The 18075-nt window shown below is 36.8% G+C and overlaps 1 protein-coding gene across 1 annotated transcript in view; it reads right to left on the reverse strand.

Moving 5' to 3' along the window:
* Nucleotides 1–706: 706 nt before the first annotated feature.
* Nucleotides 707–18075, reverse strand: part of LOC574636 (sorbin and SH3 domain-containing protein 1) — a 106122-nt gene continuing 88753 nt past the window's right edge. Inside the window, exons 21-28 of the mRNA XM_030984031.1 lie at nucleotides 17122–17174; nucleotides 15804–15918; nucleotides 14917–15036; nucleotides 14542–14659; nucleotides 13068–13396; nucleotides 12008–12045; nucleotides 9907–10073; nucleotides 707–4970 (exon numbers count right to left, since the gene is read on the reverse strand). Coding sequence (XP_030839891.1) covers nucleotides 4969–4970; nucleotides 9907–10073; nucleotides 12008–12045; nucleotides 13068–13396; nucleotides 14542–14659; nucleotides 14917–15036; nucleotides 15804–15918; nucleotides 17122–17174 — 942 coding nt within the window. The 3' untranslated portion in view covers nucleotides 707–4968. The remainder of the gene's footprint in view (nucleotides 4971–9906; nucleotides 10074–12007; nucleotides 12046–13067; nucleotides 13397–14541; nucleotides 14660–14916; nucleotides 15037–15803; nucleotides 15919–17121; nucleotides 17175–18075) is intronic.

Below are 18075 nucleotides of genomic sequence, written 5' to 3' on the forward strand. Positions count from 1 at the left end.
AAAGGATATTGTTTCTGATGGGGGTCTTTATTTTCCTAAGTATAAATATAAAATCATTGAGAGAAAAAAGGCAGTCCTATTAGCGATGCCTAGCTTTCTTTACATTTATTTATCTCAAAAGCATGGGGTAATGTTAAAAAGCTTTATTATTTCATCTTAATAGCCCTCCAAATATTTCTGAATGAGTGACTGCTTGGAAAAGAGCAAATGATCTGGGTGAAAGTAGTAGATTTGAGAAATGGATATCCAAAAATACATATAGTTGATATTTATAATTACCCTATAACACTATCTGTCACATCAGAATGATCTCCCACAAAGGCACTTAAGAATATCTTGAATTAGCAAACATCTTCCAGTAATAGTTTCATCAAAATATATATTTCACTTTTCTTTTTTATATATTTTTATGCAAATTTTGGTTAATCAAAAACACCATGCAATGAGGGGATCAGTACATTGGTAACATTAAAAGACACATTCTATAAATATCGTTCATTTTTTTGCAAGAAAAATACACTCACAGATATTGTACATGTACCATCATGCAATATGCAGACAAATCTTTATGTAAAAAGCAAAAAATTAAAAATAGTGACTAACTACTGGTTGCAAAGTAAATCTATGACTGAATCTCATTTCTTTCATATTTTCTTCCTCTATGATAAAACTCTATATATGAAATATAATACATAGTACTCTAAAAACATTCAAGCAAAACATCTTGCTCTCATTCTCTCTAACAATTTTATGAAATTACAAGGCAGTCACTCACATAAACATACCAGTACATTGTAGGCAGTCACTCACATAGACATACTAGTACATTGTAGGCAGTCACTCATATAGACATACTAGTACATTGTTTTTGAATAAATTAAATTTTGATCACATCACAATAGAGTACAATTAAATATGGAGACAACACACATCTATACAGAGTATCGAGGCCGGGGTGCTCAAAATATATTCACACTACTGTGACTGCAGGCATAGTACATGTAAACGGCAGTGAGGATGGGCCTCTACAAAACATGGATGTGGAATCCCTCACAACATGGTTTACTGGTTTCATTAACAGGAGCACATACACATTGCCGATCTTCTTTGTATTGTAGTTAGACAGCCTCTTCTCACAGCATAGCAGTATAACTATATACCAGTAATGCTTGTCTACACAATCAGATTTCCATTCACAAACCATTTGTTTACTGCTTAGCAGAAAAGGTGCATTCCCATAGCCCCACTTTCATAGGTATACAGCCCTTCTTTACTGGATAATGTCCAGTCAAATGATACAGAAATAATGCACCCAAAAAGCATTTAATATAAGTTTATACAATTTCTTTCATCTTTCATCTCGATACGCAGAAAGGGGTTGTACATCACAAATCAATAGCAATGGTAACACAGCTCCTTAGTAACCTACACCGACTGTATGATTTTCCAAAATACTAAGGTAATACATGTGCACCTACAGATGTTTAAAGAATTCTTTTACAACAGGGCATTACTTACAATTTAATTTCATAGAAAGACGATGGTAAAATTGCAAAAACCTAGAGCCTTCAACTCTGTAAAGTCATTTTCAATAAAAAGTCAATTATTCCAATTTGATTTTGAACAAAATAATGTCTTCATAGACTATGTTTGATATCAGCAGGTAATCATATAGCATGAACAGTTTTAGCGATCAAGTAGTTTTGATTTTAAAGCAGAGAATGAAGACAAGATCCTGATTATTTCTTCATGCTTCCATTGCTGCAGTGAGCTGAGTAACAAACCAATCACCATTATGCCTGACGGATTCCAAGAACAATTTAATACATCATCAAGACATGCGTAGAAAACAGAAAAACATGCAGTCCAATTGATAATCGTCATGGGGGGTTGTAGACACACATAATTTATTACTAATCTAAATCAAGAATTAATACTTTATTCTTAAATGGCAATTTAATGATACCTCATTGCATAGTTTAAAATGATGTTATTTTAATTGCAAACATTTTCTGCAGTGATTTGATTTTGATATAAACTTTACATGATTTAGAAGGTTCAAATTCCAAAATATCTATGTTCATGATTATAACCCAAGAATTAAATCACAATCATTAAATATTGGCAGTGCTAATATTTAAAATTAAAAAATTAAAAATATTAAGGAAAGGAGTACCTTTCTTGTTCATGAGTTTCACTAGAATGTTGTGGACCTGAATAGGGATTCAAGTAAAAAGTATATTTTTTAACAACATGAGCTATCAAAATATTTTTTTCTTTTTTAGATAGAACTACAAGACTATGATAAGTATGGTACTACTGAATTAAACTAAAACAGTACTGACTATATACTGTGAATCAACATCACAAGGCTTATGAAGAAAGTACCACGTAGGCACATACACTATAGGTTTTGGTTTTATGAATTTGTGAACCTTATCTTTCGCAATTTTATGGGATCAATCTTGTAATCTTAATGAAAGAGAAAAAAATATAACAGAGTGTTTCAGATGCTTATATTTTAATGTATATTTTGGAATCAAATGTACAAATGTACACTCGTATAATCTACTCTCTGACTATATCTTCCTCAAATCTTTAATTCTACATCTGTGGTCTTTTCTACTGCCTTTTTATCACCTTTGGCTATTTTTTCTCTCCATTGAATTACAAACTTGGGAATAATGAATCCAGAATGCCATGTAACAGTTAACTCAATAAAATAGAACATTTTTAAACTCCACACAGGTAGTGTAGTATTCAAGGGACAATAAGAAGTTACCTGACATAACAGAGCAACACAGACCAAACTTACACTGGATGAAATATAAACATATGAATCTGACTGCTTTATATATATAACATGCACAATAAAGTAAATAAAAAATGAGAAAAAGAAGAAATAATATTCTAGAATAATAGCATATTGAGTGTCTGATGCAAATGTTGTGATCATTACATCCTGATACATGCTATTTGTTACAAATCAACTTCTGAAATAAATATACAATATACAGAAGAAGAACATCTAAATAATTATATAACTTATTCTGTAAAATATCGTTCACACATTAAAGCTATGAGATTTCTAAAAACACAAGATTCTAAGATTACAAAGCTTTAGAAATGAGATAAAATGCTCACCCTTGTATATTTCACAATCATGCAGTTCACAAAAAAAAATAGTTTTTCTCTTTTTATTCAATGTTCTTTTTATATTATTTGAAAATTCTTGTAAAAAAAGTTCTTAACACCACCGTCCACATTATCTGCCATTCTTTTCAAGACGTACCTAGTACTTTTACTAGTTTAGCATCCATTTTATCAAACATTTCAGAGTTAATTCCATGTTATATCAATTTTCATCCACTTAGTATCTTTGAAACCATCCCTAGATCACCATTAGTTAACCCTTCATACCACATTAACATTTATGGTTGTTTTGAGAAAACTTACAAGTTTTTTGCTTCAATCCCCTTATCTTTTAAGTTCCATGTTCCATTTTACAGCATACATCAAACTCTGTTTTTAATGTCTGCATAATAAGAAAGACAATATGCACCTTCCTGGTGTAGTTTTTATCTTGAAATTCATTGCAAGTGATCTAAGAATAATCATTGAAAGAAACACATGCCACAAGCTGAGAATAAAATCTGTACATAATTGTACAAAATATAAATCCAATCGATGATTGATCAAAATATCAATGTGAATCTATTCATGAAATTATTGTCTGATAACTTAACACCCATGTCCAATAGGGCCCTAATTTATTCAACTTTTTATCAATAACAAGTATCACATTCCTGTAACAAATTTTGCTCACAGCCTATTAAATGCAACAATTGCAGTAGCTTATAACAGGAGTTGCAACTTGGTATTGACAATAAGTTTAATGAAATGGGACCTAAATGTACATTGTACATTTTCAGTTAACCTATCCATCCATAGATTAAAACACAGCATGACAATACACACAGTATGGACAGCATAGTGGTGTATGAAGGCATGGTACATACATGTAAGAATCAGACAAACAGTGTAGTCGAGTCATGTTTCATTTCTTGTCTCATCTATCTGTAGATTAAAACATGGCATGAAAATACACACAGTATGGACAGCATAGTGGTGTGTATGGAACAATGCATGCATGGTACATACATGTAAGAATCAGACAAACAGTGTAGTCGAGTCATGTTTCATTTCTTGTCTCATCTATCTGTAGATTAAAACACGGCATGACAATACACACAGTATGGACAGCATAGTGGTGTGTATGGAACAATGCATGCATGCATGGTACATACATGTAAGAATCAGACAAACAGTGTAGTTGAGTCATGGCTTAATACTTGTTTCATTTTTTGTCTCATCTATCTGTAGATTAAAACACGGCATGACAATACACACAGTATGGACAGCATAGTGGTGTGTATGGAACAATGCATGCATGCATGGTACATACATGTAAGAATCAGACAAACAGTGTAGTTGAGTCATGGCTTAATACTTGTTTCATTTTTTGTCTCATCTATCTGTAGATTAAAACACGGCATGACAATACACACAGTATGGACAGCAGAGTGGTGTGTATGGAACAATGCATGCATGGTACATACATGTAAGAATCAGACAACCAGTGTAGTTGAGTCATGGCTTAAGCCGTTGACTACTGAATTTTACAGGTCCCATAGGCTTAACACAGGGACCACCAGGTTCCCACAAGCAAAGGGTTAATACTTGTTTCATTTCTTGTCTCATCTGCCCAATCATGTAGTTTCAATCTAGATACTGGAAAGGTGCCCATGTGCCTCGATGAATAAATAATGATGGACTACCAATCCAATGATGATACTTTTACAGTGGTTGGTAAGGCTTCCATCTTGTCAAAATTCATCTTGTAATCTTGTTTCATCATCTTGTTTGTCTCAGGATTGCTAGGATGTTGAGCTCTTTCTTTGTGACATGTTCTAAAAGATACAGGGAGAGAGAGAGCAAGAGGGAGAGAGAGAGCGAGAGGGAGAGAGAAGAAAAAACATATATTAGACAATATGCTTAAATGACGTATGATAGTCAATCATAATCATAATTTATACTGCTGGGTTTTCTCCAAACCTTACGGGGGTGTTCACAAAGACTAAGATCAACTTTAAGCTGGACTTAACTATGGCAGGCCATTCATGCCACTGGTTGCTCTCACCATTGGTATCTCAATTATGATCTTTAGATAATATTTTTTCCTTCAATAACGAACTATTAAAAAATGTAAATTCTTTAGATTTGTGACTATGATTTGTACGTCCCTTGAGAGACCAATGCCAGTAAAGGGTGAGAGTAAACAGTGGCATAAACGGCCTGCCATAGTTAAGTCCAACTTAAAGTTGATCTTAATCTTTGTGAAACACTCCCCAGGTCTTGTGAGTTCTGCCATAAGGTTTTGAGCCTGCCACTTGGAAGTTCATTGCTCTCTGAAGCATGGTAGTCAATGGCAATATTGAATAATAATAATAATAATAAGCCATTCTTATATAGTGCATATCACAAAAATAAAATTTATGTCCCTATGGGCTCAGAAAAAAGAAAAGGGAGAATAGCAGACATGAGGGAAGAGAAGATAAAGAATAAATGCTTTGTCATAACATTGTACTATTTTAATCGCCCCAAAAAAGTGTTGAGACTCTTGAAATTGAATTGACTACCCAGCTAATATATATGATTTCTCCTCCCCTGAAAACTAAATATAAATAAATAAATAATTACAAAAATCCAGCACACAAGCATGCTATAACACACCTGCATTCATTAATAATTCATCATCTCACAATTAGCATTTAATTCTGAAAAACCTCATCTCTTCCCCCCTCTTGACCTTCCACCGACACATTTCACAAATGCAATTAATTATTTCATTCATACCCATTTTGGTTAACAGAAACGTTCAGTGAAATGTTTGGTCAGTTTTGTTAAGCCGATTAGCCCTTTTTGCCCATTTCCATATACATGACCGCAATACCACTCATCAATCTTATATGGTAATGAGAAGAAATAATATTCCATAGTACATCATACTGGTTAACAGATGAATGGTTTCACTAATAAGATGAGGTCGGTGTCTATATTCATTTCATTTATTCAATTTTTCAACCTCTCTCTTTCTCTCTCTCTTTCACTCTAATTCACTCCCCCTCTCTCTCTCTCTCACACACACACACACACACACACACTCTCTCTCTCTCTCTCTCTCACACACACACACGCACACACTCTCTCTCTTTCTCTCATCCTCTCTCTCTCTCTCTCTCTCTCTCATTCTCTCTCTCTCTCACTCTCAACACTTGCAATGCACTTTCATGTTATAAATAATATTCATATGTTACATGTATGTAGGAACGACTTCACACTACATTCATCATAATGTCATTGTGTATTGTGGTCATATGTAGGAAATAAATCATCACAATTACACAGAAAAGACTATGAATGAGGTCACAAACAGTTCATGGACTATCAATGAAAGAAAACCTTTGATCATAAAAATATAAAATATTAAAACAAATGAAATGAGTAAACGCTGTTCAAATTAGTAGGAATGTATATATCTGGGCCCCATTTCACAAAACTTGTCATGAGTGACAAATGACAGTTTTTGTTATAAGCTAGTGAAATCCTTGCTTCTGATTGGTTATCAGCAGATATGTCATTGAAAAAAGGCTTCGTAAAACGGGTCCCTTGAATGAATAGGGGTGTAAACGAGCCTTACAAAGATGTGGTCCAGGGATTGTATATCTAAAAAGAAATAAAATATCAAGCATGGATGATGTATGCTCATCTACAGTAGAAGATCCATGATCATACGATAATCTTGTTTTAAAGAAATGTATGAAAATAATAAAGTGGTCTTGTAAAGGGAATGTTCCATGATTCTGAAAAGGAGAAGGAGGAGATATCATATTCCCCTAGAAGGTCATTACATTTTGGGGCATGAGGTTAATTGTAACACCCTAAAATTACTGACAAGCAAGCAAGCAAAAAAAAGTTGGTGAGCCAGGGCAAAGTATACATTATTATTACCGTACTGCTATTGTCATGCTACGGAACACTTTCATGATTATCATTTAAGTTTGAATCAGACAAGTATCACATTTAAATCTATTCATCAGTTTAATGAAACTAGTTTTCTTAGAAAATCAAAGATTGAACAAAAGGGTCATTGTTTGCAGCTAACGACGCTCAAATTTGATTTTCATTGTAAGAGCAATGTGCACATGCACTCATCTTTCTGAATTCATGTATGCTGTAATGTCCCTACCTCCATGTACATCAGTGAAAAGATCACTAGCTCCCCTGAACAATAGGTATTAATCAAGTAAGGATCTACGCTACTGATGATGTACATGGAGTTTAGCCATGCAAATCTTTTATGATTGGATTGCAGCACGTGTTTCTTAATTTTGCAAACGTTCTCCACATAGAGCGAACTTTTAAAAATCAGGGTCTGCTTCTGCGTGGGGTCCAGCCAAGCAAAACCCTATTAAAGATGTTCATGTGTGGGTATATAGTCGTTCATGAAGTAGACAACTTGGCTATCACTACATAACACTGAGCTAATGGATATTACGCTCCTGTGCGAACGTCCGTGTGCTGCCCTCTATATACCCACGCTTGAGCAACTTTAAAGCTTATCTGTACTAGTTTATGGGAGGGATTAGACCGCTCTGCAAGGTCACTGGACAGGTGGTTATCTCATCAACTCAGCTCTCAGTTAACGTAAGACAAAGAGGATCATGGGGGACCAATGGTCACCGATTAGGCATTGTTTGTTATATAGAGGGCGCGAGTAGCTACAAGTAGTGCAGTGGGCCTTTAAAACAACAAAGGCCTTAATTCAATAATGTGACATGATTTTTGTTCAAGCTTCCTGAGACAGAAGCTGGTGAGACAGAGTCACCAGCCCCTCACGTCTATCTGTGTTTATGCCCTTGCAGGGGCAGATCTAGTTTTTTGCTATAAGGGGGGGGGGGGGGTGAGGGGGTGAGGGGGGAGTGAGGGTGGGGGTTGACCCACTGGCAGATCCAGGATTTTCCAAGAAGGGGGGAGGGGGGGCCAAAATTTGAAATAAGTGCTGACCAATATATATTTTTTTTTTGAGGGGGGTTACTTTTTTTTCGGGGGGGGGGGGGGGAGGGAGGTTTAAACCCCCTAAACCCCTTAGCTTGATCCACTGATTTGTACTACCTCTCCTCCTTCCTCCTCTCTCTGCCTCTCTATTTTTTTCTCTCTCTACCTCTTTTTTTGTCTCTCTTCCCCCCCTCTCTCTTCCCCTTTCTAGCTGTCCCTCTGCCCCCTCTCTCTCCAAATCCCGCCCCCACTATGGGGGAATGAATTTAAAGCGGAAATCATCTAGGATCTAGTTGTCAGGGTAACAATCAAAATGTTTGTACACATCCTATCACAGTGTTCACATGATATTATCAGTTTGCTACCCCCCCCCCTCCTCCCCTCATTAAAAAGTCATGACTTTCTTTCTTATATGTAATTGCTTATGTGTTACACGTCACCTATTTTAAGTGCTACAAAATACGTACGATTCAATGTGCTTGGTTGAGGGATTTTCAAGAATATAAACTAATTTCAGACACAGCTGTAGAAGAGATTTAATGGGTGAAATGTTTCTTTGATGTGGGTAAGGCACGCAACACAAGTATGAAGCGACATTGTGTAAGCTTCACAGACATCTGGCACACGTCGACCATCATTAATTGTGATTCATTGATCAATAGTCATTCTTTACACCAGCTCAACTGTGGACTAGTACCAAGGTTACTAGGCAATAAATGATGATCATCTATAGTCCTAAATATCATGGTCTAGATAATACCTATTGTTCAGGGGGATGATCTATTCATTCATCCCCTCTGAATAATAGGGATCTAATAGACCCAATTCCTGAAGCTTTTTCCCATGATTTATAGTTTGAGTTCACACGAGAGTGCAACATACACTCAATGTACAACATACACTCAATGAGCCATTTGAAAAGACTGAAAGTTATCATCATGGTTGCTACATCAATCACTGAGATGAAGGACCGCAATGGCTCCTCGCTGCAAGCAATTAAGAAGTATATCGCTATTACTACGAACATCCTCATATACATCCATGGAAAGAAACCAACATCTTCATCATCATCATTATCATCATTATCATCACCATCATCATCATCATCACCATCACCATCAAAATCACCATCATCTTTACCATCACCACCACCATCATCATCATCATCATCATCATCATCATCGTCATCATCCTCATCCTCATCATCATCGTCATCATCATCGTCATCATCATCATCATCATCATCATCATCATCATGCCCATATCCCCTGTATTTTAAACCTGAACAAATTAGAAGACTATGTGGAATGAACCATTGATTTCTGCCCCCCCCCCCCCCCAAAAAAAATACACACACATATTGCCCGTCGAAAGCTGAATGGTGTTCAACCTGTGTCAATTGACGGCCCTTCTGGGGCGTAAAGTTAGGAATGACTTTACAAATGATATGAATATGAAGAGCAAAATTGGATGCCCAAAGTTTTTGCTGACATTATAACAAAGTGTGACTGTATTTCCCATAATCTCAATTAAATTGTAGCCAATAATACACTTTGCATTAAAATATTTTGTTAATACTGATAAGGTTGATCTACATCTGCATATTTCAACTTTAGCTTATGCAATTAAAAGGATTTGAGAATCTCATTTTGCTCTTGATATTTAAGTCATTCGTAAAGTCATGTGTAACTTAAAGCACAGCTTTATGAAGTACCCCCTGGTCTTAAAAACACAATACATTTATACTGAGCTGAGCGATTTCATTGGAAAACAATGATTATGACTTACATAGTCTCTGCACGTAGTTCCCAGGGAAGGTACCGAATCGTCCTGTTGCTTCTGAGAATCCCACATACCAACCATCATCACATTTCTCCATGACAACCACCGTTTCTCCTTCCATGATCTCTAGCTCATCATCGTTGCTAGGCTGGTAGCTGTACACTGCACGGAATCTACAATGCAATCATTATGATAATGACATTAATAATAAACAACAACGACAATAATGAATACGATAATGATAATAATAGTTTAATCTTTGAAGATAATCCAAAGGTAATCTAAAATCTCCCAAAGATGTGTTGCTCTTGATGCAAGGAGTACCATGTCGCTGTACTGTATTCATTAGACGAGCAAGTGTGTGCTTGGAAAAATGACGCCTGGCTGGAATGCTCCCTAGGGAGTGGAAAGTGTGCATACGTTGTGTGCGGGTAAGCCTGAATCTAATGACCAGGGTAATAATATATATATGTAAAGTGCTTTGAGAGGGCCTGCATAAGATCTACAAGAACAAACTATTAATTATCATCAAATAGGAGCTTCAAATTGACTTCTATAAAGAGACATGACAGAATACATAAGCATGACTTGTTGAGCAGAGTAGACTAGTTGATGCACGCAGACATGCTTGCAAAGAATACTGGACCCAATTTGGACTTGGGTTCCATACACTGGGCTTAATATTAATCTTTATTTTTTCTTATACCTTAAAGGTAATACAAAGTTTTGGTGTGGGGTCATGAATTTGGTTCAAATGAACATATTGGAAGCATATGCAATCCTACAATATTCAGTGATCGTTGTCGCGGTTGAAATTGAGTCTAAAGTTATGAAACTGTAAATAATAAACTCTTTATGTTGTATAGCTCGCTCTCGAGCCTGATATTACTATAGCTTTAAAACAATGTTTCTTGACTACAATCAACCAATTTTCTATTCCAGTTTGATATCAGAACGGCATATTCCGAGATTTTCATTGTCGCAGCTACCATGGAATGGTCTAAGGCGCTATTTGAAATATTTGGAATTTACCGAGAGCACCAGTAAATTTTGATTATTCAATTTCTCAAAAGCAGAAGTGTTTGAGGGGGCTAAATTAAGTAGTGCTTATAATACATCCACAGGGGCATCCAAATATATCAAAATTCTAAAGAATTACTATCTATCCAATTTTCTAAATTTCCCAAAACTTTGCATTACCTTTAATCTATAGAATGCCAGGTTCAGTTTGACAGCATTGATTTTATACATTCTAGCTATACTATATCAGGTGATTGGTACATTTTAAGTTTGGGCATCACTCAAGAGTTATTTCTAAATTTATGAATATATATGTACTATCTGCCAAACAATCCTAAAAGTAAATGTTAAGTCAAACAGCGAAGTTTAAACAAAACAAAACAGTCCATGAGAAGTCGGGCTATGTAGAATTAACATATATTGTCTACCTACAACATATTACCCTGTTATCATATCTGTGTTGGTGTATTTAAGGGTATAACTTTTTCTGCGAATTTTTGCTATATCTTTCACAAAGGGAATGCCTATCCTTTACCACAATATACATGTAAAACTAGTACATGATAGTAAGTTAGTTTGGTTTCTAGGAGTGAAGCTTCATGTACAGTTGTCAAAAATGGCTTTATAATATCCTTTTTTTTCTGAGGAAACACAATGCTGAACACTTTGGCCCGAATTCACAAAGGAGGTTTGTCGACAAACCTAGGGTTATGTGCGGCGTCATGTGACGCGTTTAGATACGTTTCAGACCAAGGTTCAGACAAACCTTGGTCTGAAACTCCTAGGTTTGTCTACAAACCTTCTTAGTGGATTCGGGCCTGTAACTCTATGACTGAACACTATACATAACCATAACCCTAACCCTAGAAATAATCCAAATCAGAAATCAGACAGCGAGACCAACTGACTCTACATGAATGTTGATCAAACTTGGCTGGAGCCGGAGTAATAATGGAGCACTTTGAGTACCTTGCATGGTGGATATGAGTGCTATACAAATATCAGATTGTATTATTGACACCATTATTGAGTAAAATTGGCAAAAATGTAATAGAACTCAATGGTTGGCATGGAAACATATACGTACCTTTCACCATCGGGACGTTTTTGATGGAAGCCAGCATTCTAAAGGGATAATAAAAGATGAGTATTAACAAATAAATAGAAATGGTTCCAGAGAGAAAAAAAATCACCTCAAATTATCAAACAATGCATGGACATTTAGGGCGGCTTGGTTGGATATCCCAATGTCTTTAAAAAAATAAAAATATAAGTTATTGGAAATAATCTATTATTGAAATCAGATTTGCAATGTTAGGTGTGAATTGACTATGTGTGATTATCTAGTCCAAAAGTATTACAGCGATCAAATAATTTGCTTCTAGAATTGAAAAAGCAAAGTTCAATTATTTACTAGTTAAATTTCTACAAAAGAGTTAAAGCCCAGGTCACTTGATATGTGGTTATCTCATAAAATCAGCTCTCACTTAACATAAGAAAAAGAGGATCATGGTGGACTAATGGTCACTGATTAGGCATTGTTTGCTATATAGAGGGCGCAAGTAGCTATAAGTAGTGCAGTGGGGCTTCAAGATCCATGAATATATAATGGTTGGCAGGGAGATTCCATTGTTAGAGATACTACAGGTACTATACATGAGAGGTGAAATGGAATACTGCAAAACCAGAAACTTTTGTGAACTATTGACAGCAGCAATTTTTACAGCAAAAAATTGGGGATTTGCAACTTTTTTTGTTTGCTCTGTGGCATGAAATTGTGCAAATCCAGATCACTGGTAGACTGGTAGATTGGAATTGAAACCACTCCTAGATTCTACCTCCAGTAGGTAGCAAGTACATGTTGAGGGTTCAGTGACACAAAGACGTAACTCCATATTTTGCCAAAATGAGTATTTGATATCAAAATGTTCAGAAAAATGTAAGCTTTTCAGACAACACAAAGACTTAACTCCACCCAACACCCTATTGAAGTCAATGGCTAGTGAAACATAGACGTAACTCCTTAAGGCCCAAATGCTCAGTGACACATAAACCACTTTTTCTCAAAATGGCCAAAATGGTGTTAAGTCTTTGTGTCAATGACCCCTTGATGTATCAACCAGGTAAGATGTGTAGATTATACCCACCTGAGCAGGTCTGCCACCTGTTGGTTGCATCCCCCTCTGACCACCACCACCACCACCACTCCTCGATCCTTGCCCCGCCCTGTTCTGGTGGGAGGGTTGCTGTCTACCAAGTGTAGGCGTATCCGACTGGTAAGGACTACTGGGTTGGTAGAGATTATCTGCCGGTGCTGAAGGGGATCGGGGTGCCTGGGTGGAGGGGGATCGGGGTGCCTGGGTTGAGGGGGACCGGTGTGCCTGGATGGAGGGAGACCGGGGTGCCTGGTTGGGGCTCAGAGGGCCACGCCCACCACCAGAGCTGGCAGGAGACTTTGGCTGGGGTGATGACAACCCTGATTAGAAGAACAATTTTAAATTATCACTGCTATTATTTTAACATTCTCAACTTTATACATACCTGTAGCATGGATAATTAATTATTAAAGAGCAAAAGAAAAAAGAAAGAAGCAAAGCTTGATGTCCACTTTATTTATAGTTAACTGGTATATGTATCTCATGCCTATTTACAAGGCAACAATTTGTCCTTGTTTTCACGAAGTGACGGTAGTGAGGAAAATCGTAACGCAAAGTGAATGCAATTTTTGTTCACTACCGTCACTTCGTGAAAACAGCGACGAATTTATACATTTACATGTTTTTTGAGGTACGGGCCTAGTCTGGCACTTAATATTAAGATTACTTTCATTTGTCTTTATTAGATAGCTGAACAAATGAATAAATGACACAATGACAAACTATTATTAATGTTACTACATGTACAATGTATATGAAGTCAATATTCCACAGCAAAATTGTTGATGAACACAGTAACAGACTAAATGCAACCCTGTTCCTATGCATACCATCAATGCTGTACTCTATTCTGGTGTGCATTGACCTTGAATGTCAGTATTCTGGAATGGGTGTGATCAAAAAAGGATGCATGCATCATGCCCTGGTATAAAATGGCAGGTATGTTGGTAAACAATGGTCATGTGACCAAGGTCATATGACCTGTCACATGACTTATGCTGATGATTGAACTCTATATGGTTGGGATTCAAGCTACATGTATGCAACATCCCCCTTGATTGGCCATGAAGGCCCATAGACAAAAACAGAAATGAAACAATCAATACTAGGAATCAACCACAGAATTGAGAATGCTACATCTCATCAGAACTTGAACTACACTCTTAGATCACATTTTGCAATCATATACCCAGGAAATCTAAAAAAGAAATGAGGGAAGAATATTTGTTTAAACTTTTTTTTCAGATAGATAAGTAGGCAAAGAAAGATTTAAAGATTACAATCATTCATTACATTGATTGTTGCAGCTGGATATATGAAGGCCGTTTCCAGAATGTTGACCAACTTTGACCATTATTTACCAATGAGAGATAGTTGTTTTAGTTTAACATTACATAGAACTCCAGGCGAGTCCTACAAGTTGATTCATTATTTCGAGAGAAAATGGAATATATGATCAGCATACCTTGCTGTGGTTCTCTTAGTACATCCAGATAAGCCACCGGTACAATGCCAGCCTTGTTGCCATGACGAACCTCCCACCAGTTATTATCTATCTTCCTCACCAGATCCACAATCTCACCCTAAAAATACAAGACAGAGAGAAAGAGTGAGATGGACAGTAGCAATCAATAAATATATAATATCACTTTGTTATATGCTGAATTCTTGCTTATCCCAGCATAGTCGCATATATATAATCTACGACTTGATATTTCAAATTTTAATGTATATTTACATTTAGGAAAGAAATTACAGGATGGGTTGGACGATCACTTTAAACTACATATCAATATACTTTCTAATCTGTTGCCATAGTAACCATATTTTTTATTCTCACCTTATTGACTGAAAGCTCATTGGCTGTTTCTCCTTTGAATCTGTACTTAGCTCTGCCTTTTCCTTCTGCGCTTGGTGCGTTGACTTGCAGATTCCTTGCTTCTTCAATACTGGTTACAATCTAATACATCAAACAACCAAATTATTTCTTGTTAGATGAGGTGTCTCCTCTCCATTTCCGACATGCTGTTCTTTCACTCCTGACGACAGATAGTCAACCTGTTGGAAAAGTCGAGCACCTCCCGCCACCCATCCTCTCCAAACGCTATAGTTCTCCTTAGAACTACCATGTATAAGCCAAGAAAGAAAACCAACAGTCTTTTTCAAGACTACACCAACAGTCCTTTTCAGGACTGATTACCGACCTCAATCCTCCCTCTCTGTCACATGGTGCATCCGCAAGCCTACTGTATATGCTGTTCTTTGTCTATTTCATTGTTTTTATACACCACTTCTTTCAATACTTGTCCATGTTTCCTTTTATCTTTTCTGTGTCACTCTGGCTTTACTTATGAGTTGTCTGCTCCTAAAATATACTTATCTTTTCATCCTTAATATCTTATGTAATGTTCAATCCTATATTCTTTGTTGTTTATCTTTCATACTTTCATTCCTTCAATTCAGAACTATTTCCTGTCTTCTTATATCTTTAAAGAATATTCTTTTTGCGTCATCCTTTTAATTTTGATGGAGTCATTTTGCTTATCAATTTGTATACCAGTACATTTCATTATATTACTCTCTTTCTGATCTTTTTTGTCTTTCTGTTTTTGTGAATTGCATACAATGAAACACAACTTGATGAAAAGAATTCTTTGTATCTGAATATGAGTCCTTCTAGTACATGTGAATGAAATTCATTTAGATATAATTCTGTCACTATCTTACCTCTACATATGTCCTTGGGAAGATGCCTTTATTGCCGTGATGCTCTCCCTCCACCCAGTTCTTATCTATCTCCCTCGTCAGGTAAATGGTATCACCCTTCTTGAAACTCAGCTCTCTATAACAACAGACAGAAACATTGTCATACATTTTCACTGACATATCATCATCATCATCATCATCATCATCATCATCATCACCATCACCATCACCATCACCACCACCACCATCACCATCACCATCACCACCATCATCATCATCATCATCATCATCATCATCTTTCACTGACATATCATCATCGTCATCATCAAATCGCAAACTTTCATGAAGATCCATACTATCATTCAGAGCATCATTATCATAATAACAGTCACATGTGTATTGTGTGCGTTTCAATCCCGGCCCCCCCACTCAGAGGTCGGAATGACCGCATGCGTGTTGCCAAAATGTCCGGTAAAGGGGTACTTTTCGTGCGACAAAGTCCGGCCCGAGAATTGTAAAAAAAAGGGGTGTATTTGACTTTTCACCCGGAGATTTCTTTAAAAAGGGGGTGTTTTCTTTTTTTCTCTCATCTCTTTGGACTCCTGAGAAATTATTCCGAATTTAGGGGGGTACATTGAGCATTTTTCCTGATTTAGGGGGGTCTCCAAGGCAGGAAAAGCCCCCGAAATGCCCGCGAAAGGGGGGTTTGGAAATATTGGCAGTCCTCAGATAGGGGGTGCTTTCAAAAAGAGGGAACGAGCATATGCATACCCTAAATTACATTGAGTGGGGGGGGGGGGGGGTTTCAATGCACTTTACACAGTGATTCTTATTACACCATTCATTGAAGTCAATAAGCCAGTTCAACTATAGATATACCCCGTGCATAAGCATATAAAGGTCATTTGGACAAAACTTGTAAAACCCACTGAGACAATTACTGGATACATGTTCATGAAAGTTATGAAATCATGATTCATTTATGTACCGACGGCACATTCTATAATACACAGGTGGAAGTATTCTTGTCAAGAGCGCTAGCAAGAGTGATTCACAAAGCACCTCCATCACTTTGGCACTGTTTGTTCTAAAATGCACAAAGTGGGACGTCTGTATGTGTTAAAGATCTGTGGATATTCAGGGGGTTATTTGTACCAAAGCTAAATACGAAATGGTCTATTGCTAATATGCACATACACATACTATATGAGTACTGTGCGAGGCAATGTGCTTTCAAAAATGGAATTTCTGCTTTCATCAGGTGAGAGACATTCTGGCTCTCAGCAGAAAATATGTAAATCTCAAGAAAGTTTCAATCGAAGGAATTTAGAAAACTTACTTTTTGCTTTGTGCTGTGAAGGGGTATACGGCTATGGCACTGGCCCTCGTCAGCTGAAATTGAGAAAGTGAAAGAACGTGATATAGCATGGATAGACAAACGACAGCTTCTGGGCCCGTTGCACAAAACTTGCCATCAATGGTAACTTCCATGGAAACCTTGATTTTGATTGGCTGTTGAGCCCTGTTATTTACCATGGTAGTTACCATTAATGGCAACGTTACCATCAATGGTAACGGGCCCTGGATCTCAACATATAGCATTTTCACCTGCCCTTCCCCTGCAATCCAAACCAAATGGCATGACCTTTCAGTGCCAATACTATCCTAATGGTCAGTGATCAGGGTGACCTTTTAGGTCCAATACTAACCTAATGGTCAGTGATCAGGGTGACCTTTTGCTCATTTTCCAGAGGGTCTCGCTATACACAGTCAACAATAACAAGAGAATAACTTGGGATCGTATGTTAAGATGACCAGTACGTGGGGTGATCAAGTATCTCAGTTGTTTATCCTTTAGAGATACATGATGCATGTAAAGCATTCTAAACACTTGGTATGGGAGCTTGTCTAAGGCCTACCCAACATAGCAATATCCTATTTACAATTGCCCACCTTAATCAATATGAAATCTTGAATGTTATGCAAAGAGGGCCTGGCAATAATAGGGGTCTGGTAAACACAAGTATCCCCCCCCCCCATTTTGTTAATAAATATTAACAATGGACTCCCCCAGCCCCCTTACAAGACTAGGACCCTTGATATAATACTCTAGACCCAGAGAAAAGTTATTTGTGTGGAGCACTGATGTATAACGACTTTAAAAAAAAGTTACACTAGGTACATGTATCCTTTATAATTGAACTGTGAGCTAGCTTTACTATGCCATTAATTACTGAGTTTTTAAACATCCTATTCTATTTCTTTTTACAACTTATTATATATTTTTCTTTGG

This window comes from Strongylocentrotus purpuratus, unplaced genomic scaffold (assembly GCF_000002235.5).
Source record: "Strongylocentrotus purpuratus isolate Spur 01 unplaced genomic scaffold, Spur_5.0 spur5_contig_832, whole genome shotgun sequence".
NCBI lineage: Eukaryota > Metazoa > Echinodermata > Echinoidea > Camarodonta > Strongylocentrotidae > Strongylocentrotus > Strongylocentrotus purpuratus.